Source organism: Halichoeres trimaculatus, unplaced genomic scaffold (genome assembly GCF_033239565.1).
Source record: "Halichoeres trimaculatus isolate MK-OKI-2021-1 unplaced genomic scaffold, fHalTri1.1 fHalTri1_scaffold_14, whole genome shotgun sequence".
NCBI classification, from domain to species: Eukaryota; Metazoa; Chordata; class Actinopteri; order Labriformes; family Labridae; genus Halichoeres; species Halichoeres trimaculatus.
In genome coordinates this window covers 20,118,777-20,145,287 of record NW_027437192.1, presented here as the reverse complement: position 1 = coordinate 20,145,287, position 26,511 = coordinate 20,118,777, and the positions used below count along the sequence as shown (strand labels likewise).

General features: G+C 40.4%; 3 protein-coding genes and 1 non-coding gene across 4 annotated transcripts; 3 read left to right on the top strand and 1 right to left on the bottom strand.

The window, feature by feature from the left end:
* Window positions 1–5,058: 5,058 nt before the first annotated feature.
* Window positions 5,059–12,585, bottom strand: cibar1 (CBY1 interacting BAR domain containing 1). Its single transcript, XM_074686973.1, has 9 exons — window positions 12,373–12,585; window positions 11,546–11,780; window positions 11,367–11,435; window positions 9,780–9,881; window positions 9,588–9,593; window positions 8,956–9,060; window positions 8,571–8,684; window positions 7,230–7,349; window positions 5,059–6,076 (listed from the first exon to the last, which is right to left on the bottom strand). Exons 1-9 carry the CDS (start codon window positions 12,405–12,407, stop codon window positions 5,960–5,962), a joined length of 903 nt encoding a protein of 300 aa, XP_074543074.1. The 5' UTR covers window positions 12,408–12,585; the 3' UTR covers window positions 5,059–5,959.
* Window positions 12,586–14,809: 2,224 nt separating this feature from the next.
* Window positions 14,810–14,881, top strand: trnah-gug (transfer RNA histidin (anticodon GUG)). The gene has a single exon. It is a non-coding gene; the product is annotated as a tRNA-His (tRNA).
* Window positions 14,882–15,231: 350 nt separating this feature from the next.
* clptm1l (CLPTM1 like) lies at window positions 15,232–23,403 on the top strand. The gene is made up of 18 exons (XM_074687557.1): window positions 15,232–15,519; window positions 16,328–16,553; window positions 16,722–16,816; window positions 17,179–17,368; window positions 17,555–17,733; window positions 17,851–17,929; window positions 18,103–18,220; window positions 18,326–18,420; window positions 18,561–18,645; window positions 19,007–19,110; window positions 19,922–19,987; window positions 20,247–20,297; window positions 20,466–20,548; window positions 20,644–20,678; window positions 20,854–20,909; window positions 21,389–21,433; window positions 21,697–21,812; window positions 21,981–23,403. Exons 2-18 carry the CDS (start codon window positions 16,389–16,391, stop codon window positions 22,063–22,065), a joined length of 1,647 nt encoding a protein of 548 aa, XP_074543658.1. The 5' UTR covers window positions 15,232–15,519; window positions 16,328–16,388; the 3' UTR covers window positions 22,066–23,403.
* A 674-nt stretch (window positions 23,404–24,077) lies between these two features.
* On the top strand, window positions 24,078–26,365 carry rplp1 (ribosomal protein lateral stalk subunit P1). The gene is made up of 4 exons (XM_074687091.1): window positions 24,078–24,291; window positions 25,216–25,290; window positions 25,799–25,910; window positions 26,235–26,365. The coding sequence occupies exons 1-4, from the start codon at window positions 24,220–24,222 to the stop codon at window positions 26,315–26,317; spliced, it is 342 nt and encodes a 113-aa protein (XP_074543192.1). The 5' UTR covers window positions 24,078–24,219; the 3' UTR covers window positions 26,318–26,365.
* Window positions 26,366–26,511: the final 146 nt, after the last annotated feature.

Genomic DNA, 26,511 nt, shown 5'->3' with positions numbered 1-26,511 from the left:
AACATACTGTATTTTGTCCTTCTGTCTTTTTGCTCTTGAGAGTGGATGGTAAAGCAGAGCTAAATTTCAACAACAATGAATCTGTTTGACATAGTTAAAATGAAAAAAAAATTGGAAAATTCTCGGTAATTCCCACTTTTTTGTTTTTCCTTCATTTGCAAATGATCAGCTCACATGACAGCTTACATGACAGCTTAGCTTAGTTGAATTAATCTTTAGCCAAGTTGGGGAAATGTTTGAGGAGTTAAAGTACACAAAGGTGTTTATATTATAATGGACTGTAGAGAAGATACAGTAAAGATAACAGGTTGATAGATGTGAAGGGAAGTGTTATAAAGTGTTATACTAGGAAGTGGTTGAGCAACTCAAAACACACCTGCTGCTGACCTGGCAGGAGGTTGGCCAACACACAAACAGGTCTATTATGACCCTCTGATACCAGGCTGACGAGCAGTGAGAGGCGCGGGACAGGAAAACAAGGCGAACACACAGACACACACTCACATACGCACACTCACAGCGGCTTGCCAAGGCTGAAACTACAGTGAGCTCCTGAACAGGCCCGAGCCAAGGCCTCCCTCACTGATCACAGCTCAGCTCTGTGTGATAAGCATCTTGCGCAACACATAGATGTAAGTCTGTCCTCTCTCTCACACACACACACACACACACACACACACACACACACACACACACACACACACACACACACACACACACACACACACTCTGACTCCCTCTCTCCTTCTCTTTGCTTTGAACTGGGATGATTTCGAAATCATTAACAACAGCCACAGGGGGTGGGAGGGAAGGCTGAGAGGAAGAGTATGAGGTCAAAGATGGATTTCAGGTTCACAACACAGACATGAACGTTGAGCACTACAGAAGTTAACTCTTAAATCTACTTCCATGTGTCTGTTTCACTCGAACTTGCTGCACTAAATAACGGGATGGACAGCTCCGTTTTTTTGAGCGTGACCTTTTCCAGGTCTGTTATTTTTGGATGAATATATGACTCGATACAGGGCCGTAAAGAGCTCTCAGGAGAGCGCACACTCCCACCAGGTTTCTCACTTCCCTCTTTTTCTTCACAAACGGTGATTTATGCTGAGCGGGGACATCCAACTGAAGCCACTATCAGGCATGGAAGAGTAAATAAGAAGTCACTTTCTGCTTTATCATCATCAGATGATATACTGCAGCAGCACAATGTTGACTTGTACAGATTTACACAACTGCATTGTGTGCTTGTTCAGTGCGAGGCATCCTCTGATTTATATCTGTACCTGTGATCCTGGAATGCAGGACAGATACTGTACACTAACTGTTATGACTTACTGCCCCTGACACTGGGTATACCATGGCTGCCTGTCATGTCAGTGTGTAAATATGGGAAACGGGAAGAACGGTGGCTGTTGCGTACATGTCAGGAGGGCATTCCAGAGCAGCTTGAGGTTTCATATCTTAATAACAAACACGTGACTGGGAGTGCACATACAGCACTTTTGGAGTTGCACACGAGAACGTGCAATCTTGGTTTAACTCAATTATGCAAAAACCTTCAGAAAGAGAGGAGAAACCAGCTACTTCCCTTTTTTGAGGCAACATCTTTTAACTTGTCATCTCTGGTTATAGATTTTGATCTTGTTTTGATCACTTCTAGATAATCTATGAATATTTTTGTCAGCAGAGTTGATGTGTCCTCTCCTTTTGTCTCTCATTTTCTGTGTTCGTTTCCTTGTTTCTAGCTTTGAGTTTGTCTTTAAAGGTCCCATATTATGCAAGAATCACTTTATTGAGTCTTTTAGTGAAATTTGTGGGTCTTTGGCTTTCCTCCCAGCCCACAAAATGTGATATTTAATGACAAAACCTGTACTTAGTAGTGCTTGTAAATGTAAAATCCTGACCTAAAACAAGCTGTTTGGATTTTGGGGATTTGCTGACGTCAGGGATCCCCTTTTTTGACCAATCAGGAGCAAGTCTGACCTGGTTGGTCACCAGAGCAGATACCCCCCGGACCCCCTTCCCCGCTGCTGCTCCAGCAGCCATTACTGCTCTGTTTTTGGTTGTAAACAGCCACACAGTTCCATGCACAAGCTTCTCATCTCGGAAGAAAACAAGACTAAGTGGCTAGAGTTCATTTATCAAGGAAATGTGCCAGCTACACTAAGTAAAACTGTGCATGTGTGTGCTAGTCACTTCACTGCCGTCTGCTTTTCCAACTTTGGACAGTACAACAGAGGGCTAGCAAATAGACTGGTCCTGAATCCAGGCGCATTACCAACCATCCACCAACAAACCTTGCACCCTGGAAATGTGAGTATTTTAAATGCTGTGTGCGAGAGCTTTTCCTCAGTGTCCCCTGTCTCTGTGTTAGCTTCAGGATGCTAACTTTAGCTGCGGTTAGCCTGTTGTTTTAGCCTGTAATGTTACGGTAAACGAGCTTCTCTGTTTTCTAAACATTGTGCACTCGGAGCTTGTGGCGCCGCTCTCTGTGACGCAAAAGAGCGGGGCGGTATCAGCGGTGGCTCATTTACATATGAAGGCCACGCCCACTAAATCAGAGCGTTCTGAACAGAGGGGCTATGAGAGCCTGGAAACAATGCTGCTGTGCTTGATTTGTTGGCTTTTTGGACCAAAACACCAGAATCATTTTTACAACCTCTACTGTTGCTACAATCCATCCTAGCTTTAAGGGGTATTCATGTCAGTCAGGTACAGCACCTTCTTGACTCTGTAACATTATAGTTTTTTTAATTTGATCCTGGACCATATTCCTTGTTGCATTTGCACATACCCATTCTGTTTGGGACTATCCGACTGTGATATCTCTGATTGGTTGAATTCAAATGATCACAGCATCTCACAGACACTTAAAATGCCTTAAAATGTACATGCAAAATTAATTTTCTTATGACTTCTTGAAAAATGACTCTCTAGTCACAACACATGAGCTTTTTCAGGAAAGAAGAAATACACACACGCACACACTGCCTCTCACACACACATGTAACCTTATTTGCTGGTGTGAACTCCAGGGACTGTATCAGGGTTCAGAGTTCTAAGAACACCAGCAACACACAGCAGGTCTGCCAGAGGAGCCACAGAGTGTGAGACGCACACACACACACACAGGGAAACATACACACGCCACGGCAGCGCTGTCAGTGAGTCAGTGTGTGAGTCACACTCCGGCTATGCTGCCTCTTGATTTTATAACAGCCGCCAGCACGGCACTGTATCAAATATTCCAAACAACTGTACTGTGGGACTGTGTGGCAGACATGCACCTATACTTTCATATGCATATACTGTACTGACATATACATTCTCTCTCACACGCACACACACACACGCACACACACACACACACACACACACACACACACACACACACACACACACACACACACACACACACACACACACACACACACACACACACACACACACACAGGATCACATTATTTTCTATGGCCAAAAACGCCTGCACAAAGATGTCTTGGGACGTATATTCACACATATACAAACAACACCTTTACTTTCATGTCTGTCCCTTCTGCAGCCGTACACACACACACACACACACACACACACACACACACACACACACACACACACACACACACACACACACACACACACACACACAAATGCACCCTCATCATAAGAGTTGACTGCAGATGAGTCAGAAGGGGAGAGGAGGGAATCCTCACTTTGTTGTACGTCTGATCTGTTGAAGAGCCAATCAGAGCTCTGCACCAAGGATACTGACTCCATTATGGCTGACCTATGATTCATTCTGTGTTCATTGTCACAGGAGAGTTCACAGCTTCATACACAAAGGCAGATAATATGGAGGGGAGTGTACAGAGGATTGCTGAATATAACACGTATTTCTATCAGATCAGAGGTTGAATATTCATGTTTTAAAACAAGCAACGAGATTGCACTTTTAATTTTAAACTATTTAACGAGGGAGTTTCCAGTTTTTACTGTGAGCAATAAACTTCACTCAAGTGTCACACACACAGAATACCTCACATGTTTAGAAGTTTTTGTCAAACAGCTCACAGGTCAGTTTGTGGCTTTGGGTGCAGTCTTCTTTTTCAGAGGGGTGACAGGTAACACACACACAATTAACATGAGGTTTCAAGGAACACATTGTCTCCACATCACCCTTTCCCAAATCCAACAGTCTAGGTGAGATGATACCTAAACAGCACCCTCTGGTGGGGCACAATTCAAGGTTTAAGACTTCAAAGCAAAGGTGTGTCAAATTTAAAGTTATGTGCATTTAGCTCCTCTCCTGTGGTGACACCAGGTGCATTTACAGCTGGTTATGGGAAACATCTGAAGGCACAAGCAATCCAGTTCACTGTCTAAATGAGAGGAACCTGTGGCACAGGAGGAAGCTCATGGCAAAGTGAGATCAGTGGCACACAAGTCTCCAGGGGAAGGTAGTGCATGCAGGAGTTTGTGCAGAGGTTGACATGTGCCATTGGTGATAGATTTGTTAGGAGTGGCATGATTGCTGAGGGGCAATGAGTCAGAGTCAACGATAAGGACCTGAGGTTATGACTGACCTCTCCCAACTGTCCCAGATTTCTCCTCCTCCTCCTCCTCCTTTCTCATCACATCTGGTTCTTTGCATGGGTATCCTTGTTTGTTTGTTTTTCACAGCCAATGACTCAGAACTAATTCTTGAATCCTTCAACCCTTAAATCTTTTTAAACTTCTCTGTTTCCTTCAGACCAATGCTTCTAACTGATCAATCTTGTATCCATTCTTTCTCTTTGTGATCAGGGAGTGGTGCTTTCAGGCTCACCTGCGATTGGAAAAACCTCTGACTCACACAAACACACGCTTTATGGGCGATGACTCATTGCAACACTGGCCATTCAGATCCATGGTACACCAAAGTCAAACCGATGCAGGCGCGCGTGTTAGCGTGGCTGTGTTTGCATACACATTAACCTTTATGTGCATTAAGGTGTTGTTGCACAAAGGGTTGATGACACACCACCCACACAGCTTTTATCTGGCGCTGTCACTGAGACAATCTGTGTTGCTGAAAGGGAGGTTTTGGAAGGCTCGATGTCTGTTACAATGAAAAAACATACTGCTTCTCCTTGCAAAAGATGACACAAATTCAGAATGAGCATGTGTGTTAGTGCATGTATTGTTTCTTTTTCAGGTGCTTCTTGTTTTTACTCCTAAGAAATGCTTCTGTGTATGCGTCCAGAGGCAGAAAAATGTTCATCATGACACGGGCAGCTGAAGAATGATGAATGTGTTGGATGACTCATGCAAGAAGAGAGACACAGGAGCCATCAGCCGACACAGTGGCAGCAGCCTTCACTGTGACAGACAACACACACTGTAACACACACTCACACACACATAAACTGAAAAGCACAGGCTCTGTGGTGCAAAATGTCCCCAGCTTCATTTGTACCACTTTTGCATGTCTGTGGAGGAGATGAGTCACTTTCAACAGCGGCCGTCATGTAACTACTGTCACTTACACTGATTCACTCTCCGAACAATTTTCTAAAATAACAATCAAGCGCTCTGCTGGCATTTTTATGCAAAGTGAGTGAGGGTACGCTGTGTACTTATTATAGAACAGCAATTTACTGGAAGAATGCAAAATATGAAAAGTGATTTATTCATAAAAGATGAGTATCATGGAGCAATAAAAAGCAATATGATGAAATACTTCAAGACCATTTGGCTGTGCGTGTTATATAAAAAAATAAAGTAAAGGCAATGACAAGGTTTAAAGACAGTGTTAGTAAAGAACAACATGTTCCACATCTTTCAACTACAACACACTTTCACTACAATACTGCTCACACCAGCTGTGTCAGGTGACTTTGGCAAAGACACAGCCTCTCTTTTTTTACAAGGTTGTTAAACAACAACACACCTTTCTAATACCCCCCAACTGTACAAATTAACTTTCATCATCTGTGTCCTCCTCTTCATCCTCCTCTTCAGATTCATCCTCATCCTCCTCATCCTCCTCTTCCTCCTCCTCCCTTCTCGTCTGGCGGCTGCCGGCCCTTTGTTGCTGTGACAACAAATAAACAGTCACTACGCAACTAAAACACTTAGCAGGTAGTCATTAAAGCACGTTTGGTGCATCCGCTCAGTGGACATTTCTTTTTTTAATGAGGGATGTGGTTAAGAGCAGAGAGAATGCAGGTAGAGACGGGAACACACCCAGGAAGGAGCAGACACAGAATCCCCCGGTTCTGTTGTCCAAATTTGCAGTTTGGCAGCATATGAACATAAATATGTCAAACGTTTCAAAGCAGACAAGCACGGAGCATTATTATCTAAGACCAGGCTGTCAAATTTTCCCTTCAAAGCTGGTTTTCCTCCGAAATGGCCTGCATTTTTGTAAGTAGGGATGGATACCTTTCAAATTTGAAACAAGACAATATCAATGCCCAGTACCCGGCAATTGGTATCAGTACTCAACGGTACTGTACCAATTTTCGGTAATTTTGTTTGTGTTTATGTGGTAATTAATTTAAATTTGTTAATAATAAAATCTCTGAATTTTCCAAGTTAACATTTATTTCTCAAATATATAAACCTGAAATGCTGTATTCATGTCCAGAAAATTGCCTACTCTGAGTCACATGGTACCGTTTATTTTACGTGAATCGGTTCTTGGTACTACAGACAGAATTTGGTCGGTACCTATAAAAGTACCTAATTTGGTCCCCATCGCTTCTTGTTAGTATAATATTAAACGGTGACGGCATTTTTTCCACAGATTTTTTCAAACTGTTGTGTGCCACTGCAAGCTGTAATCTGGACATCTGTAGAAAAGTTAAGAGGAAGAAAATACAACTTTATAAAGATATAAAATAGTACTCTACATGTTTGAGGAACTAGCTGTTAAGACCTTTTACAAGGTAACTCCCAAAACAAGTTAGAGCAGAACCATTTCTGAGATGATGGGAAAAAACAAACCTAGAAAAAAAAGCCCAGTGTGACTGATATGCAATGACATGTGCATACATTTCATAGCAGGTCTTACAAGACACAGAGTTATTAAGGATCAGCTGCTGGTATGAGGAAGGTTTTGAAAAGGGAATTAGTTTATTTCATCATCACAATGGAATGTTTGCAACTGACAAATATAAAAAGTGATGACAGAAACTTTGCCAGTAAACTTTCTCTGGATAATCTATCTTAGGTCTGTTTCATACCTGTAAGGTCCCTGAAGTACTCAGGAAGGAGCCGGTCTGATCCAGGGATGATTTGGAATTAGCTCGCACTATGTCTAAGCGTGGCTGGTAGTCAGGGGGGTGCAGCAAGCTCCTGAACACCTGCCAAAGACAGTGGGCGCAATATTTTTCTAAAGAGAAACAGGAGGATCAAAGCAATGCCTACACACCCATCTGTAATCTTTATGTTTGGAGTGAATATGATGCAAGATGAAAATGAAGTGAAGCTTTGAAGAGGCTATGAATGTGCAAAAGAAGTGAGCTCGACGAGTGTTGAGCTCATACGAAACTATTGTGAAATGTAGACAGTCAGGAGTAAAAACACACCTGGAATATCCAGCAAATCAACTACCAAGCTGGCAACCATAAACACAGCAGCTTAGAAAGAATGCCTCTGATAACACAACAAACTGCCACTTCAACCTCACTGATAGTTTTCACTGTGTAGAAAATGAATTCCGCAAGCGGTCCTGATCAGGATTATCTTCATGCCTGTCATTGTGCATCTTTCAAATGATTCAATCTCCCATGCTTTGTTCTATGAGTCACTGAAAAACAGCCTCGTCTGGGTGAGGAGTTTCGCTTCAATATGAATGGAAGCAAGATGATTCAGTGCAAAAACACACAGATGAGATGACGGGGGGTGGAGGAAAATAGCACGAGGGCATCTGCAGGAGGAACCTCGCTTGCTTGAATAGCACCGATACTTTGTTTTTTTTTCTTAACAACAGGCTTTGTGTCTAAGAATAGTTCGGCAAACAACCCAGACCAAAAAGTAAATAGAGAAAAGGACCCAGCAGGACTTCGGATGGTGCAGATTCACCCCAGCTCACATCAAAGCCACCACATCAGTTAGAGGGTGCGGACCAGATGACTAGTGCGTATGAGCTATGAGTCAATGAGTAAAAGGTGCACAAGGTCACAATAGCTTAAACTGGTTTCATTTTAAACAGAATGGGGGAAAACATTTTTTTTTCATTACACCACCAATACATGAATCCTCTAAAAACACACCAGAAGGCTGTGAAAAAGTCCTAGCAGAATTTCCAAGATCCAACATAACACCCTTTGTCTTATCAAAAGTTCAAAGTGCAGAGGTTTTTTTTTTTAAATGACAAAGAGCAGCAAGTTCTTCCTTTTATAAAAACTCGACCGAGCATGGGTTTCACTGTTTTGCCTTTGCATGCTTGGGGCATGCTCTGCCAACTTGGTAAAACAAACAACCCATCACTTTTCTCTTGATTGTTGAACTGCTTAAGTCTAAATGAAGGCAATAGGTACAACTGTCAGCCCTGTAGGTCAATGACTGGTGCATGAGCCCACCTCCAAGTCCTCCTCTTCATCCACACTTTGAATGCTCTGGTAGGCCAGCGTGTACACCTCCAAAGCCTTGGCATGGAACGCCATCTCCACTGTCACAAACTCCCCAAAGATCTTCTGTAAAGGGGAAGTCAAAAATAATATTTCAGTCTTGAGTGAATCATAACTGTCTGGTGACCACAACAAATGAAAAAAGACTTCTGAAATGACAAAGCATGAATACTTTCAAACGACTGAAGGAGGACAGAGAGATGTGGGCAGCTGTCAAAACTCCAAATCATCATTGTCTGGTTTCACTTCACTGCCACCCACTGCCTCAACTGACATGTATTTCTTAACCAGTGAAATGTTCCGTTTGAATTTTGGAGGAAAGTCTGTGGCTGTAGACCTTAATGTCCCTAATCTTCTGTGTCTCAAACTCGTCTATGGTCTCCTCCAGTTGTCTTGTAGTCCGTGTGGCATCCATAGTGGCTCTCTGGAGCTCGCTCTCAGCCTGAGGGGAAGGAAAAAAAATGAATCCTCAACTTACAGCACAATAGGTTCTGACTGGAGCTTTTTCAGAAAGCATCAGTGTCACACAGGAATCAAGTGTCGCTTTGTGATTTCATCAGTCAGAAAACTGTGTTTTACACCTTTGCTTCATTTTGATCAAACAAACATACACACACCAAAGCAAGGGCAACTTAAGACACCTGCACTTTGGATATTTGTGTCATGTGCTTGCATCAAATTTACAACCAGAAACAGAAGCTCTGTTGGTGTGCAGGTGTAATTGCTTTGGCCTGTGTACAACTATTTTGACAATGACAAACTTCTTTAATAGGGTTTCAGAGTGAGTGATATTCAAACTATGGTGTGTTTTACAGCTAATAAAAATATATGAATAAGAAGCTGTCATTCAACATCCATCCACCCAGCTGCAGTAGTCACACTTTCTTTTTAAAGTGTAGAAGAAATGGGTTTCACCTTCATTGTGTAACATCACCAGCAATGAGATGCAAAGGCTACATGGGGACAAACCTGAGACTGAAGACTAGGTTAAGGAAAAGAGGAAGGAAAGATGAGCTTCTGTCATCTGTTTATTCTAAAACTGCAGGAGGATCCTGGTACAAAAACTCAAACAGGTACACACTGTTATAAATGAAGTCCATTAAAAGAAAACTCTTTTGTCTGTTTGATAGAGAGAAACTTGAGAAAAAAAGACAAGGATACAATGATCTGCCTGTCGGAGGGGTTTCTCTGTCTGGTCCTCTCGAGCTGAGCCATCTGTTTGGCCTCTCTGTCTCTGGCACTCTGAGCTGTCTTCAGATCATCCTGCATGGATACACAAGGACACAAACACACAATTGTCTTTATGAGCAATAAAACTGTTTTTCGGATACTTTTTGATATGATTTCGTGAAGATTTGGTGTAATTTAGTGTCGCTAGATTGAAGCTGTAGGAACACCCTGTGATGCAGGTTTTTTTTTTTCAATTTTCTATCAAACTACCAAAATTTGTATCAGAAATGACAACACAAAGAACTGAATTAAGTTTAGCAGTGTAATTTTTTTTGATCTGCTTAAAGTTACTTAATTTGGGACAAACCTTTAAATTTATTGTTGTTTAATTATATTAAATATACAGTCAAATATGCAATGAGCACAGGTTTTCTTTTAAGACTTTTTCTTCTCAAGATAAGAAAATGATTACTCTCTGACTTTACTTTATAACTATTGTTGGCCAGACAATATGGGTAAACTTGGGTTATTTGGTTATTTATGGCAACCTCTGATGCAGACTGAACTTGACACTTTTTACTCTGTAAAGCGTGTTTTGAATGTGGTCACAGCCTGATGCTGGAAGAGGAAAGTTTTTGCAAAGTCAAGGAGGCCCTCTAGTGTGCTTGTACAATATCATCATAAAGTAACAGTGCCCTCATGTGGCAATGAATGATCACAACAGCGACAGTTGAATGCATTTGTCCAGAACACAGCATGTTTCAGAAGTTGCTTACTAGTTTACTGAAGAAAAAAAAACTTGTATATTTAAAAAGAAGGTGGGCAGGGGGCGCAGATGACCCAGCGATCTAATTTGCACCCCATGGGGCTCGCCCTGAACGGGTAGCCTGTTTCCCATTGGTTATTTTCCACTCTACCCCTGTTTTCTGCTCTATCCACTGCCTGTCCTGTCTGTCCTATGCTCTCTGATTGAAGCCAAAAGAGACAAAAAAAACCTTATAAAAAATAAATTAAAAAAAGAAAGGAGGTTGGCCAAGATGGATGTATAATGTCAATAGTCGATATTGCGCTGTTGTTGTTTTGCGTTTGAAAGAAAAACAGTTCCATATCCTTCATTTCATGCATATTTTAATGTAACACAGTTAATTTTGAAAGTTGTATGTTTTACTGACTTTTAATTAGTTCCTCGAATAGAAAAAAAAGTCATCAATGCAGATTAATTGAACATGACAATATTCAACCCAGTTAATCAGACGTCTGATTAATTCAGTCTATTTCACGACATAATTACTGCATATTTTTAAGAACATCTGATTTACATACATTTTAAGGCAACCCTTCGCACACCACTCACATCTTGTCAATGGCTGCTGCTCAAGCTTTTCTGCCTTTGTATGAAGCTATCATTTAAATATGAAACCTGGAGTAACAATGAAACTGTAAAACTCAGTTTTTCAGTACCCTACATATAGAAAATATTTTTTTTATTTGTGACTTTGCTTACAGGGAGATACAAGGGAGATAGTGAACAAAGACAGTGAATAAGTTGACAAAGCTGCAGCTCAAGGCATGGCTTACCCTTTTACGTTTCACCACAGCTCCATAGCTTTTTAACGGCTCAATGACTTTGGCTTCAAGTCTTTCCACCTGTAAGGCAAAAACGTTGATGTCAGATTTTGCACCATGTCACAGCTGGCACTCAGCAGTCATGGTTGAGGTCAAAGCAGGAGTAAAGGACATACTGCAGTCTGTCTTACCTCAGCCTGGCGATAGTCTTCAATCTTCGCAAGGTGGTCAGCAAACTGTTTCATCCCTTTTTTAAGGTTTGGTGTTTCTGTGTCTGCATATGCGCCTATTTCTCGTACCAGAAGATCGGCCTTGTCTCGTAGTCGAGCTGTTTTACGGGCATAACCAGCAAACAGTTGGCACATCTCTCCAAAATGTTTCTCCACATTGGTGATGTTTTCCTGGATCTTTTTTGTCTGGTTGTCCCTGACAAGGTTGGAGAACAACAGTAATCAAACAGAGCTTTGGCGTAGAAACTGACAATAACAATCCACAAAGTCAAGAGTTTTTTTTTAAATAATTATTTATTTATTTGTTTTGTTAATGTAGTTCTTTCTTGGTTATACAATTTTAACTTTATAAGCCAGTGTGAAGTAGAACTGATAACCATAACAGCTGAAATGTGCGTGTACACATGAAATAATACAACAGGCTCAGGCGCTTCATTGAACGTCCATTAAATACAGAAAACTATAAGTTTGATTAACTGTTTCGGACACCGGGTCTTCCGTGTAGCTTCCCAAACAGATCATGTAAACTTACATTCATATGGGCATCTTGTTGTGGCTTTGCGCAAAGACAACATCACTATTTGTTCATGAGCACTCAATTCAAAATGTGCTATTCCCGAAGTAAGTGTAAAGCCCGATAAAAGATGATACCTGGAAGAAATGATAGCTAACCCAAGATATCCCGGCTCATTTGTGGAAACGCTAACTGTAACGTGCAACAGCTCCTTTGCTAAAAAAAAAAAAAGCGTTAGTTCAGGGTTTAGTTGAACAATCGGACACCGACTTACCTTGCTCTTGCATCTGGCGTACGACTCATCCTCATAAGATGCAATAAACAAGAGGAATTAAATTATCAGTCCTGTTTGTGGTGGTGCAGATTCAAAATCTCTCTAAACTCTGCTTTTCCTCTCTGAGGCTAGCACGCCAGTCTACTGTTTCCATGGAGCTCTCGTCATTTCCGCTTTCAGAGTGCATTCTGGGAGTCTGAGTTAACTGGTGTCACTGTTTTCACGCGCTATGATGATTTTTCAGGCGAGACACAATAGTGAAACATTTTCATTCAGAGTGAATGTTGTTTCACGATTGTGATAGTGTTTTAATTTAGTTTGGACGGAAATAAATGTATTACTTTACTTAGCATACCCATTAAGTGTTTTAAGGCACAGGTTTCTTTGCAGTCTTATCCACATCACTAGAGAAAACGTTGGCCTCTTTTTTTTTTTTTTGCCTTTCCCAAAATGTTCTTCAACTTTGATCGGTGATTGCTTTGTATATTCAGGTCGATGGCAATGAATTACATTTAACACTTGCCTAGACATGCTGTTGAGAAAAATGACAGTAACCTTTAGAAGCGCAGTTCCTAGTGTCTCATATCAATTTACCATTTGATATTTTGTTATTTTCTCATCATCAACTTCATCACTTAATCAATCAAAATTGCTTCAATGGGTTTCGCAATATGCTTGAGATCAGGCTCTAGACATCCTCACTTTAAATGCACTAGAACTGGTGTTTCCAGAGCTGTTTCAAAAAGTCTTTAAATAGGAGGCATTTACAAGGAAAATTGCAGAGTGCCATTGTTCAAAATTTCTTAAATTAAACTTTCAACTTCAATCCAACGCCAAAGTTCAAAAGAGGCCTGAAGTTTAATCTCGGGCCTAGTTTTCTTTTTTGCAACACATCGACACCGTACAGGTTTTTGGAGTGGTGCATCTGCAAAGAAAGCAAATATGTAGCCTGATGTGCACCTTGGCAAAAATTTACCCACAGTCAAAACATTCGCAGCTCCATGACTGGTCAACAGGCTGTCATAGTATTTACTGCATTTACAGCATTCCTATGAGCCATCATATTCTCCTGTTCTTGGACTCACTGATTTTGTGGTAATATAACATGTATAGATATCACCACTGCCAATTTTGATGGAGTATTGCAGAGTGACACAGACACTAGAGCCAGCAGGTAAGTAGGGCCCACAAGGTGGAGTCAAATGAGAAGTGTAACTATAAAGGTTAACTGTGATTCTCCAGCTCAGCTGCTTCACACTTAAAACATTTAGCTAGCAGAACACAGCATGCATTTCTTCTAAAGCAGCCATGAAGTTATATTGTTAGGCTGAAAGCAATGGGGTTATTTGAACTGTTCAATCCCCTGTGATTACAGGGGCTTTAACAGTTTTGGTTAAGAAGAAGTTTGGCATTCCAGATGTGTCACAGTCGTCAAAAAAAAAAAAAAAAAAAAAAATGCATTTAGTACATATGTGAACGATTGCAACATCATCAAAAAAAATCAATCATATAAGTAAAAATTAAGATAAATCAGCTATAACTTAGGAAAAGGTGCTAAAAATAAGAAAAGTTTAACACTTTTCAAAAAATATAGTGCAAAAATTTTTGGACTAGAAAATGAATATTCATTTTTTCCAGATGTGAATGTATGGTAAGTTAAACAGGGAAACTTGACACAAAAGAAAAATAAAGCTTTTATTAATTCCTACAAAAATACAGTTTTTTTCTTAATATGTATGAAACAAGTTATTTTCTGGAGCAACAATGAGATCGATCTTGTCAAATCGGTCAAAAAACATCAGCCGTAGCCAGAGGAGGATTAAGCTAGTCATGGGCCCCTAGGCTATTCTTTTTGTGGGCCCCTCTACCATAGTTCATGATATCCCAGCACAGGTATAAGCTCCAGGCAATGCTGCTATGTCTCGCTATGGAAATAGGCGACCAGCTCTAAGGAAACAAGCCCAAAACAAACAGGTGACTTGCCACAACATGTAAACGACAGACCTCTTGATAACGATATGAATATTTATTTTTGTTTGCAGCAAATTGGCAGTAAATCCAGTCAATAAATAAATATTGAATAACTTATATTTTAAAGTCTGATTAAAAGAAAATGCATATTCTGCATAAATAACAGCAAACTGATGGTAAACAGTCCATATAAAAAAAATCAAATGATTTTTTTTCTTTGATTAAAAATGATTGATAAAATATTTAAAAAAAATAAATGAAACCATATTAAATGCTTCTTGTTGTTTTCAAGAGCTGAGAGAGAATCAAGCAGGGATCCCATAGGATACGAATCACGCCGCTGGAGCCTAGGGCCCCTGCACATGTGGGGCCCCCAGGCTGCAGCCCAGGTAAGCCTGTGCATTAATCCACCACTGGCCGTAGCATGTAGTCTCCAGATGCAAGCAGTCTTTCAGTTGGATAGCTAGCCGTGATCGTATAGTGGTTAGTACTCTGCGTTGTGGCCGCAGCAACCCCGGTTCGAATCCGGGTCACGGCAGTCGATTTTGACATGAATGAAACAACATTAGATTACAAGAAAAGCTGATAATGGTAAAGGTGTTCACTGTACACCCACCTGGTTTCAGTCGCAAAAGGCCACACAAAGGGGGGATTTGAGGGATCATCGTTGGATTAACTATATGGTTTAAAAATGGAAAATATAACCTGGAAACCTCATCTAATCAAAACACCGCAGACAATTTTCGAAGGACTTCTTAGTTGTTGCTGCGCGTTCAAAACCCTCCTACGTCTTGTTCAAGGGTTGATGAAACTTCGAGTACAGCGCGTAAGATCCAACGGTCAGATCAAATCTCGCGGTGTTCCGCGTTATCGCGAATGGTTTCAACCAGGAAGCGTAAGGCGGAAGTACAGTTTCTTGTAATCCACCTCACACTTCCAGTTTACAATCACTGTGAAGACCACACAGTCCATTGTGTAGACCAGGCTTTTTCTTCAATGGGGAGGATAGTCGAGTAGCCAGCAGCTGTTTTCAGCATCAAACGGTGGAGTACTTTGAAGACACTATGCTGCCGCGTCTGTTTACTAGGCAGGGTCTGTAAAGTGAAAAGACGGATAACCAGCCAATGACGAAGCTGAGGGTGTCCTGTCACTGACAGCTTGCCACATTAAACATCGGTACGTTCAATATCAAAGACTTAAACCAACACGAGTACTTTGCCATAATGTATTTGACAGAAATCGGTTTGAAAGATTGGTAGGTCTGATCACATCAGAAAACAAATCATTGAGCCATTACGTGGATGATAACATAAAGATGCAACCATGTGGATGGCAACACGATTCCGAAACTAACCCCATCTTTGGGTGTTGGATTATCTATAGCCTTTTTACTTATGGTGATGTTGCACTTAATCACTATCATCAGGAACGAATATAAAGCTTTCTCATGGGGTGTAACAAGTGGTAAAAAGAACCGAAGTAGCTTTACAAAATATGGTGTTCTCTATTTTAGCTGCTATAGTGTATATAAAAATACATTTGTTATTGTCTTGTTTGAGCATTGCCTGTACCCTTATCACCCACCATCATGCTCTGTGGAGGCAGGAGGTCCCTCTTCCTCTCATCTTTTGTTTCAGCTGTCTGCATGTTGTAGTCTAGCAACTGCAAAACTGGATGAGCAAGCTGTGGAATTTGTTCTTGATCGGTTTCATCCCACACTTGACAAAGTCCTGGTTTTACGCTAGAAAAATGACTTTACATTAGACATATCATGGTAAGAGAGGTGACTTTCATCCTCTTGCTTAACATTAATAAAAAAACAACAAATGATCAGTGCAGACCTATTAGACTTTTGTGACTGTAGCCAGGCTAAAAAATATCACAATAACGGCTCTCAATGATGTCTGTGAGGCCTTAAGTGTTCAAATATCGATATCCCCCTTCAGGATATCACTTCATATACTCTGTCTCTGACTTCTCTCAGACATATGGCCCTGTTCCACAGTGGTTTGACCGAGACAACGTAACGGGACAACACCGGCATCATGTTTCTTAAAACATCGTTCACTACCCTGATAGTGGGGGTGTTTGTGGTGTACGTGCTCCACACCTGCTGGGTGATGTATGGGATAGTGTACACGAAACCCTGTGACAAACCTAAAGGGGAGACTTGCATCATACCCTTCCTGGCTGGGAACCCAAAACTGCAGGTTGGTAAATGTAGAGGAGTCAATGGACTTATCCTCCCACCCATCAAAACCAATAAACTGTGTTTTCTGTTCAGCTGTGTGTGGGGGGGGGTGGGGTGGGGTGGAGCCTAGGAGGCCAGTAGTAAGTGGTATGATTGTAATAGTATATTATTGCTGCTCTGTGTCCAGCTGAGCATCTTTACTGCACTGCGGCCCAATGCAGAGGGAGGACATACACTGATCCACAAAGAGGAAGACTTTGATGTCAACACCAAATTTGAGAGGTTGGTTAAACTTTTATCTTTAAGATTTTGACTTGGGATTCAAGACAGGGCAATCATGGAAAATGAATTATCTTTGGTTTTGGATGTGACTGGCTTAGCCAAATTCAGCTGTGAATAGGTAGCGTAATACTGAACTTTGACAAGCCCCTGTGAATGAGTGCATACTTCTGATCCCTGCATATGTGCTTAAAAATAGACATTTGATGAACTTTATGGAAAACAAACTTTTAAGATAAAGGTATTCCAGTTGTGAAAAATCTACACATGAGTGTTAGTCTCAAACAAAGTGTATTATTATCTGAAGTGCCTTCTCTCCTCCTTCTTCTTCCCTCCTTTCTCTCTATTTTTTTCTTTTTTTGCAGGATTGTAAATGTGTCCCTCCCCAAGAAGACCCGCAACAATGGGACTTTATACGCACTCATATTTGTCCACCAAGCTGGCTTCACTCCGTGGCAGGATCCACAACATGTCCACTTAGTGGCTCCGCTCACGACATACATGGTCCCCAAGCAACCTGAAATCTCTTTAATATCTGGGGAGGATAAAACACAGGTAAGAAGTTTCCAATGTTGAGATGGAACTTTTGAGAAAGTAGTTTCTTTTAATAAATAGCTAGCTAAACAAATAAGAGAGCAAATACATTATATTAGATTGGAAAAGCAAAACTTTGGTATCCGGTTGGAAGTTTGATCTGAGAGTAAGATTTCTTTGCACTCATCTGTCACTGCAATCCCACAGGGTCAGAAAGAAGACGCTCAGCAGAAGAAACGGCGTGCTGATGTTGGAGATGGTCCCACTTCAATGTCAGATCACCCGGTTTCCCACTGGCGCTCTCGCTTGACACTTAACATTGTGGGTGACCACTTCCTGTTTGACAGAGAATCCCTCCCCAGTGATGTCCACAGATACCTCAGGATGTAAGAAGCAGAAAAAACACCATCTTAGAATGAAAATGTTTGGGTGTGGTTTGGAGCTGATTTGGGTAATTTGAGTCCAGAGATATCACAGTATGCTTTATTTCACCTGTTTTTCAGAATCAGAAATGGTAAAAAGATGGTTTATCTACCTCTGCTATTTGTTGATGAACTCAGCAACCGGGTCAAAGACCTTGTGGTAAGCTCTTACATTTTAAATTAATGTTTTGCAACACATCATAAGTGGCTGTTGGGCTAAGTGTGAAAGGTTTCTTTTTGTCATCTGAGCTTAAGCAAAGTGAAAAGCTTAAGAATAAGAACAGAACGCTAACACTCAAGGAAATGGTTATGTGTGAATGTCTGTATTTGAAGGAAATCAACAGCACCTCCATGGAGCTCCCTCTGACCATCACCTACGACTCCATCTCTCTGGGGAGGTTGCGATTCTGGATCCACATGCAGGACGCTGTTTACTCTCTGCAGCAGTTTGGTATGCTAGACTTTCCTTCTCACAAATAGACACAAACTGTCCAAAAGCTTTTTACTCGTAATGCCATGTACTATGTGTATCTGTCTCCTTATGTGTATATTTTAGGTTTCACAGAAAAAGATGCTGATGAGATTAAAGGAATCTTTGTGGATACAAACCTGTACTTCCTGGCTCTGACCTTCTTTGTTGCTGCATTTCATGTAAGACCGAAGTCAGAGCATTTCAGCTTTTACCTTCTCTTTGCTTTATTCTCTAAAAACACACGAGAGAAGTAAAACTCTAAGCACTTTGATATCAAATAACAGATCTGAGTCATATGTCCTGTTCATTTCTTCTCCAGCTCCTTTTTGACTTCCTGGCGTTCAAGAATGACATCAGCTTCTGGAAACAAAAGAAAAGCATGGTGGGAATGTCCAGCAAAGCAGGTAGGTCATTTTTCTCCAGTGACTAGATATGCTGTCTTAATGAATAGTTATTAGTTATGACATAATCCAGGTTAAAGTCTGAAGTATTCAGAGGTTGAACTGAACCCCAGGTATTTGTAGTAATGTATTCATTAACTGTGTGTTAACAGTGTGATTTCAAAGTCCTGGAACAATCAGAAAAGCTGAGGTTTAGATTGTAAGAACTGAATTTTAAAAAATAAACAAACAGTAACTCTGCAAATGCGTGAGCACTGTTGAGTCTACCCCCTGCTGTATTGATAGAATTTGGACCAGACAGTCTGTGAGTAGTCCCAGTGGCAGAGTTGTTGGTTCAACGTTTTGTGTGTTTCTTGTTTCGTAGTGCTTTGGAGATGTTTCAGCACCATTGTGATTTTCCTTTACCTGTTTGATGAGCAGACCAGCCTCCTCGTCCTCATACCTGCTGGTATCGGCTCGATCATTGAAGTGGGTACACAGAGGCTGAAGACATAGTATATGTAGACGATGACAAAACCAACTGGAAAATGACTCGAATATACTAAGCTTCACTGGCTCTAAGTCACCACACTGCTAAAAAAGTTTAAATCAAAGACATTTTTAGAGAAACGTTATCAGACTTAATGCCCCCATTTATCAAATGTACATACAACTGAAAAATGGGTTTATGTTCATATCCTCGGTCTCTGACAGGCTTACACTGGAGTCTGACTGCAGCTTGTTTCAGATTAAGAAGATGCAAATTAGATGTAAAAACTTCTGCTGTGGTTTGGTTTGCATGTTCACGCTGCCAACAGCTGCAGTGATTTTCTTGCAGGTGTAGTTTTTCTGACCCTATTAAACACAACAAAGCTACATTTTTCCATGTTGCTATAGTGTTGATCTCCAGGACAAAGAAGTCCATTTTTTCCAGTCATGCATCCCTCCATGTTTTAAATTAGGATTAGACCATCTGAACCCTGAATATTTTGGGATGTGGTATTTGGAATACTGTTGATTTCAGCCTCCAGATTGATCAATCTGATCAGACATACACTGTGATTGGCCCTACTATGGACTATACATTAATCACACGTCAGCATTGCTTTAAACCTGTTTCTACACCCAGATCCCCAGCAGTTCCCTTGCAACATTGATAAATGAGGGCCAATATGAGCCTCATTCACCTGAAAAGCCCAGAAAAATATCTTCAGGATGTTCAGATACAAAAATGATGACTGAAATGTTTGTAAAGAATCTGACAATGGGATGAGGAAAAATAAGTACTTTTTTGTTTCAGGTTTGGAAAGTCAAGAAGGCCTTCAAGATTCAAGTTTTCTGGAAAGGAGGCAGACCAACATTCCTGGTAGGTCTGTGTGGGGTTCATCGGTCCACCTTTATCATCATTTTGGTTCAAGTCTTGCCTTTCTAAGTTTATACAGCATGAGGACCAACAGGACCTTGTCAGACATATGCAGCGCTGTCTTTGTCTTCCCTTACGAGATAGAGTGGTTTTGGATCCAAATTAAAGTGCTGATCTTCAGAAACCATTTCAGAATCACCACCCTAACTGATGTAAAGATTTGATAAATTAATTTAAGTTTTTTTTGTTTTCTGTTGAACAGTTTGGAAAGTTAGATGAATCTGAGAGAAGAACAGAAGAGTACGACACTCTGGTAAGGCACAAGCGACACACTCATTCATGGAAATACAATACAGTTTACAAAACTAAATTAATGTTAACATGATATCATGACATTCAGTGAGGGTGCTAAAACTTGGGTCACTTCATGGCTTTTAACATGAAGCAGTGATGTTCTCATGTCCTCCATGTGTCTCTTTAGGCCATGAAGTATCTGTCATACCTCCTGTACCCGTTGTGTATTGGTGGGGCAGTGTACGCTCTGATATTTCTACGATATAAGAGGTACAAGAACAAAACACACACTTTTTATTAAACCACATCTTATATGTGCTGCTGATGTCATCAGGATCATAACATGTCATGATTATCTGTTCTAGCTGGTACTCCTGGTTGATCAATAGTCTGGTCAATGGTATGTTTTTCTTTTTTAATCCCAACATTGTTTGTAATTGTTTTAATGAAATTAAAAATTAAATTACATTTATACACATAAGTCAACACATCCATGTGCACAAATGAAGTGCCAGAGACAAAAAAGAAGCAAAACCAGCCAAAGAAAAGCTTTAACTTGATCTCGATCATTCCAGGTGTGTATGCCTTTGGCTTTCTCTTCATGCTTCCTCAGCTGTTTGTCAACTACAAGGTGGGTGGATTCAGCATGGTGAAGGTGTGAGAATGAAGTAAATGTATTTATACTCGTCAAAATTTTAGAAGCATCTCACCCTTAAGAAGTAAGAGTAACTTCTGAGTAAATCGCTGAAGACCAGAGGAGCTCTGTGGAATTTATATGATTTATGACACACATTAGTTGATTCTCAACTTTGCAGCATTGTTTACCGGCTTGTTGTCTTGTCACATTATTGTCTCCTGTATTAATCAGTGTCACTTCCACATTTAAACGAGAGGAGCATCATACAAAGTTAGAGAGTAATGTTTGACACTGAACAGTATATCAGTGCACCACCATGCACATGCACTTGATACACAAATAAGGGAGCTAATCACAGAAAAACACTGACAAAGTAGCAGAAGTTGAAGTCTGAAACGTGATTGGAAACCTTTAAACTCTTTTGGATATTTCCTGACACTGTCATTTTTCTAACCAATACTCCATCTTGACAGCTCAAATCTGTGGCCCACCTGCCTTGGAAGGCTTTCATGTACAAGGTGAGAACATACCTAAGATTTTCTGTTATTTGAACAAGAGGATGGACTTGATTCGGAAAATTTTGAGATTTATTTTGAGTTTAGTGTATTATTGTATGGAAAGTAGGATTTTTTTAAATCTGACCGATTGTAAAAGAGTTGACTTTAGTATCACTAATACTCAGATGTAAATATAATGTTGCATTGACTGACAATATCTGTTAGTATTTTTACACGTGAGTGTTTCTTATCAATAATTTATTGATGCTGACTGATGTTTCCAGGCATTCAACACCTTCATCGATGATGTGTTCGCGTTCATCATCACGATGCCAACATCCCACAGACTGGCTTGTTTTAGAGATGATGTGGTGTTTCTCATTTACCTCTACCAGAGATGGTACACACACACACACACACACACACACACACACACACACACACACACACACACACACACACACACACACACACACACACACACACACACACAGTCCCACAGTCACTGACTAAACTAACCTTGCTCTTTTATTTTCCTTTTTAAAACTACCTTTTTCTCTCCCCCCAGGCTCTACCCAGTGGACAAAACAAGAGTCAATGAATATGGAGTTTCATATGATGAAAAACCCAAAGGAAAATCACACAAGGACTAGAGAGGAGAGACAGGTTGTTGTCTTCCACCTGCGGGTTTTGTCTGTGGTTCACTGATATCCACTGATCATGTTTGGCATCATTCACTGATCAGCTTCTAAATATCTGCCTTATTGCTGTCCAGAGGGGCACTACTTTTTGTTTCTCAGTGTGTGGCAGGACAGGGAGATCAGTCTGTTAAATCTCAACCCCATTCCAACCGACACCACATCCAGTAAAACACAGATCTCACCAAAAGGACCATTTCTACTCTGACCTCACCAAGCCTCAGTGTAAACGTCTACAGCTGTTATTTGTGGCCATGCTGACAACACCGAACCATAACTTGTGCCCTCTTTGTTTTTAAACATGTGAATCCACAAATATATTAACACATCACAAAGAACTCCACTAACTCCAGGTGTGAAATATGTGGGCAGGAGTCGCTATCATCGTTACTGCTTTGATGTTAAGATCGCTTGTGCTTAAAGTTGTACAACGGCAACTTAAGTTGCTCTACAGTAACAGGGCGACTGAACTTGGTGGAGTTGTGCAGTGAAGGTGTGGGTGTACAAAAGTTAGGCCAGTTGAATATTCCCGAACCACACTTACAGATTGCATTCCTGAGTCTAAATCATGTTAATGAAATTTATCATTACACACTGGAAAAGTTTCCCATTTACCTCAGAAAAGACTGTATGTACTTTTCAACATTTTATCCCAAATTAATGGAGTAAGGCAGTAAAAAAGGTCTGCTATTTTAAATATGTCACTGTAATCTCTTTGTTTCTTTTTTTTTTACCATCTTCAACCCTTGGATGATGTTATAATGAAACTCTTGATGCAGAAAAACACTTAATTTGATTCAGTTTCAAGATAGGGGACCAGCCATAGCTATGCTATCCTGTCACTGCAGTCTTTTACCTGCTTGAGTATTTTTTACATGCCAGGGCCAAGATAACATTTTAGTGCCAAATGTTACAATTAGTCTTTTTCAGGTTTGAATTTTGAACATTTGTCATGACTGGTCTATCTGATGGTTTTAAAAAGTGACACTGACATTGTAAGGTTAATTGTAAGACTTAAGAAAAGTATTACTACATCTGAATTCACAGTCACATTTGAATTTTTTTTGCCATAGTTCTAATGTTTCGTCTTTGTTTTTTGGTTTTACATAGAAAGACTTTGCTTGAAATCAGAAGACACTATATTCAGATGTCAGGAATAGATCTGAGCACAAAGATCTAGTTCAGGTTTTTTCTTCCAGTGTAAACAGTCAGGAGGGATTTACCAGAAATTTGCCTTGGAATGGTTTTACTTATTTTAATGTATAAGTTTTTGATGGTGATGAAATAAAGAAGACTGACTTAACATATTTTGTAGTAGTTCAAAATTCGTGGTCTTTATTTTTCTGTGTAACCTTACAGTTCTGAGTAATGGTGACAGCCTTAAGTAAAGCATACAAAGACTAGCATGTGCAACAAAGCAACTTACTAAGTTGAGGAAGACCAGTTAGGGTCAAAGAAAAAACAATTCATAAATTGGGTAAATTTGTTTCAAATGGCAATTCTTTTTATGTTTATCAACAAAACAACCCTTTAAAGAAAAAAAGCAAGCTCACAAACAAATTCTCAGTTTTAAAACATTTTAATCATGGTAATGTGCCTAATGCCAATGGGCAAGATGCCTGATGTGTGACATCATTATTCAAACAGATAAAAAATTAATTGAGGTAAAAAAGGCTAATTAAAAACAAAAGGTGAAGTCAAGATAAATAATTATATATTCATTAGCATGTAGGAATTAACACATAATATAAAGACTATGTTGGGTTTTAGTTTTAAAAATGTGTTGGTGTGTAAATTTTATTTGTAAACTGAATCCTTGAGAGCATCTCTCTCTGTTGTTTTTTTTAAAGAACAAGTACAACAAATTCACGATGAAACACTGTGAGTACGTCTGATGTCACTAATTGTACGTACCTACGTCTCAGGCACGCCGTCCTTACGTAAAGTATATAAACCAAGCTCCCGCCCTCTTTCCTTCCCTTTCCGCTGTCCGACGTAAACGTGCCTAAGGTGCTTGGTTCTTCACCAGAAGCTAAGGCCCGCAATCCGGCGACTAGCACCGTCAAATTTAGGCATCCAACGCGACAAATCTAAAATCCAACGTCTACAATGGCCTCCGTGTCCGAGCTCGCCTGTATTTATGCTGCTCTGGTCCTCCACGACGATGAAGTCACCGTCACCGTAAGTGTCCCGGTTTGATCGCTTATAACTCTGCTAGTAATGCCAAACCGGATATTCCAGCGTCATGCTCTGGCACAAAAAAAACCTTTTATTTCACAATTTCAGATGACGAGGGTTAAAGCTATAAATTCAGGTCGTCACGGGGTTGCAAATTCGGGCTGTAAATATCCAAACAAGCTCATGTGCCGGTAAAAATGGCGGCATGCGTCTTGCTACTGCTAGGCCACGTTTCTCAAGCTTGTCACTGTTTATGATTTGATGTGATGGGGAGACAAATTTACCTCACGTGATCCTTACTGCTATTTATGGCCTTGTTTATCGCTTGTGTAAATTACCTTTAGAAAGCAAGGGTGCGTTGTGTAACTGGTGACAGGTGTCAACGAATGCTAAGCTAATGAATCAAGCAACAGTCAATGATTGTCAAAATAAGACCAGTCAGTACTCGGAAAGTGCCATAGTCTCCATTGTTGTACAAATCTAGAAGTGTGAGTTGGTTCATCGACCACACAAACAGTTCTGTGGTTGTAGTCGCTGGGATTTTAGTCTTGGCATTCTTGAATGCTGCACATCATCAACAATGGCAAACCACTGGTGAAATCACGAGGTTGCAATACTTGGCATTTGCTATGATAACTAATGAATGTAGTTTGAGTACTGCCTGAAGCTTTTTTCACTCAGCACCTATGGAACTGACACATGTATGATTTGATAAACTCACTGGAGTACCAACAGCTTTCAGGCATCTCTTTGGATCTACTCTGTACCCTCTCAGATAAACACTAATATCAGACATATTCAAGAACATGTATGAAACACAACAAGAGCTTGGGCTCGTAAAATGATTGTTTTCCAACTGATTGCAGTGTTAAGATTTTGTTTTGAAGGTTCACAAAAAAACTAAAACATGCTGTTTTCTGTCTGCAGGAGGACAAGCTGAACGCTCTGATCAAGGCTGCAGGAGTCACTGTGGAGCCTTTCTGGCCAAGTCTGTTTGCCAAGGTGAGTAACAACTGACATTAAAACACATGACGCAATAATATCGAGAGATACTCTGAATGCCTGAAGGGTTGGTGCACATGAAAAACTTTTAAGATTTAAGAAATTTAAGGTACTGAGAATTCAGAATCTGGCTTCTCTTTTAGCAGTCAGCTGTAAAATTATAGGTTACATTGAGTCTCTTTAATTTACTGACATGATGTGTGGGTCTTCATGTCTGGGAGTTTGTGTTTTAGGTCCAGTTGGATGTTAGATTAAAGCTAAAGTTGAGAAGTGGCTGAATAAAAAACATCCCTTGTTAGGGGTGGTTGTCTCTTGATCTCTCTTCATCTTAGTGAGGGACGTGCTCCTTTTAACATAACCCAAAGTGTATAAACACAAGAGTCAGAATTATTGTTGCTGACAGTTTATGCCACCAATATATTTGAAGCACTTCAGAGTGTATGTGTCTCACCATCCTTGTGCGTATAAGAGTGACTGTAGCCTGTGAATTTGTTTTTTTTTTTTTTAGGCTCTTACCAGCATTGACATCGGCAGCCTGATCTGCACCGTTGGAGCAGGAGGTGGAGCTCCAGCTGGTGCTCCTGCTGCTGCAGGAGCTGCTGCTGGTGGTGACGCCCCAGGTAACTACATGAACTGTGATTTAAACTGAGAGGTTTTAGACAAGGATTCAGATACTTCAGTAGGGTCCACAAAGGGTGGTTTTTCTTTTTTCTCTATGCTTTGTAAATATATGGTGATTCAGTGCTGTACCTCTGACTCAAAGACAAGTTGAATTTGAAGTATGACACCTTATGTACAAGATCAGCGGTACCAATTATCTTTAGTCTTAGCAAAAAAAGCTTGTCTCAGGATTGGCTCGGATTTGTAACAGTTAATAGTTCAAGAAACCTGTGAGGGCATTTTAATTCACTTTGTTAACCATACCTTGTTTTTTCACCCTACAGCCAAGGAGGAGGAGAAGAAAGAGGAGAAGAAGGAAGAGTCTGAGGAATCCGATGACGACATGGGATTCGGCCTCTTCGATTAAACCAAGCTGTTTTTGTAAAAACACAATAAAACTACAAAAAAGACTGCAGAGACGCCTGATATTTTTTGTCTTCTTAATGAACGAGTTGTGTATGCTTCTGCATTGCCAATGACTTCTGAAAGGGTTCATTTTGCAGCCATTCTAGATCAAAAAGGACGCTGTGAGCTGTGATACACACCAACAAAAGAATTTCA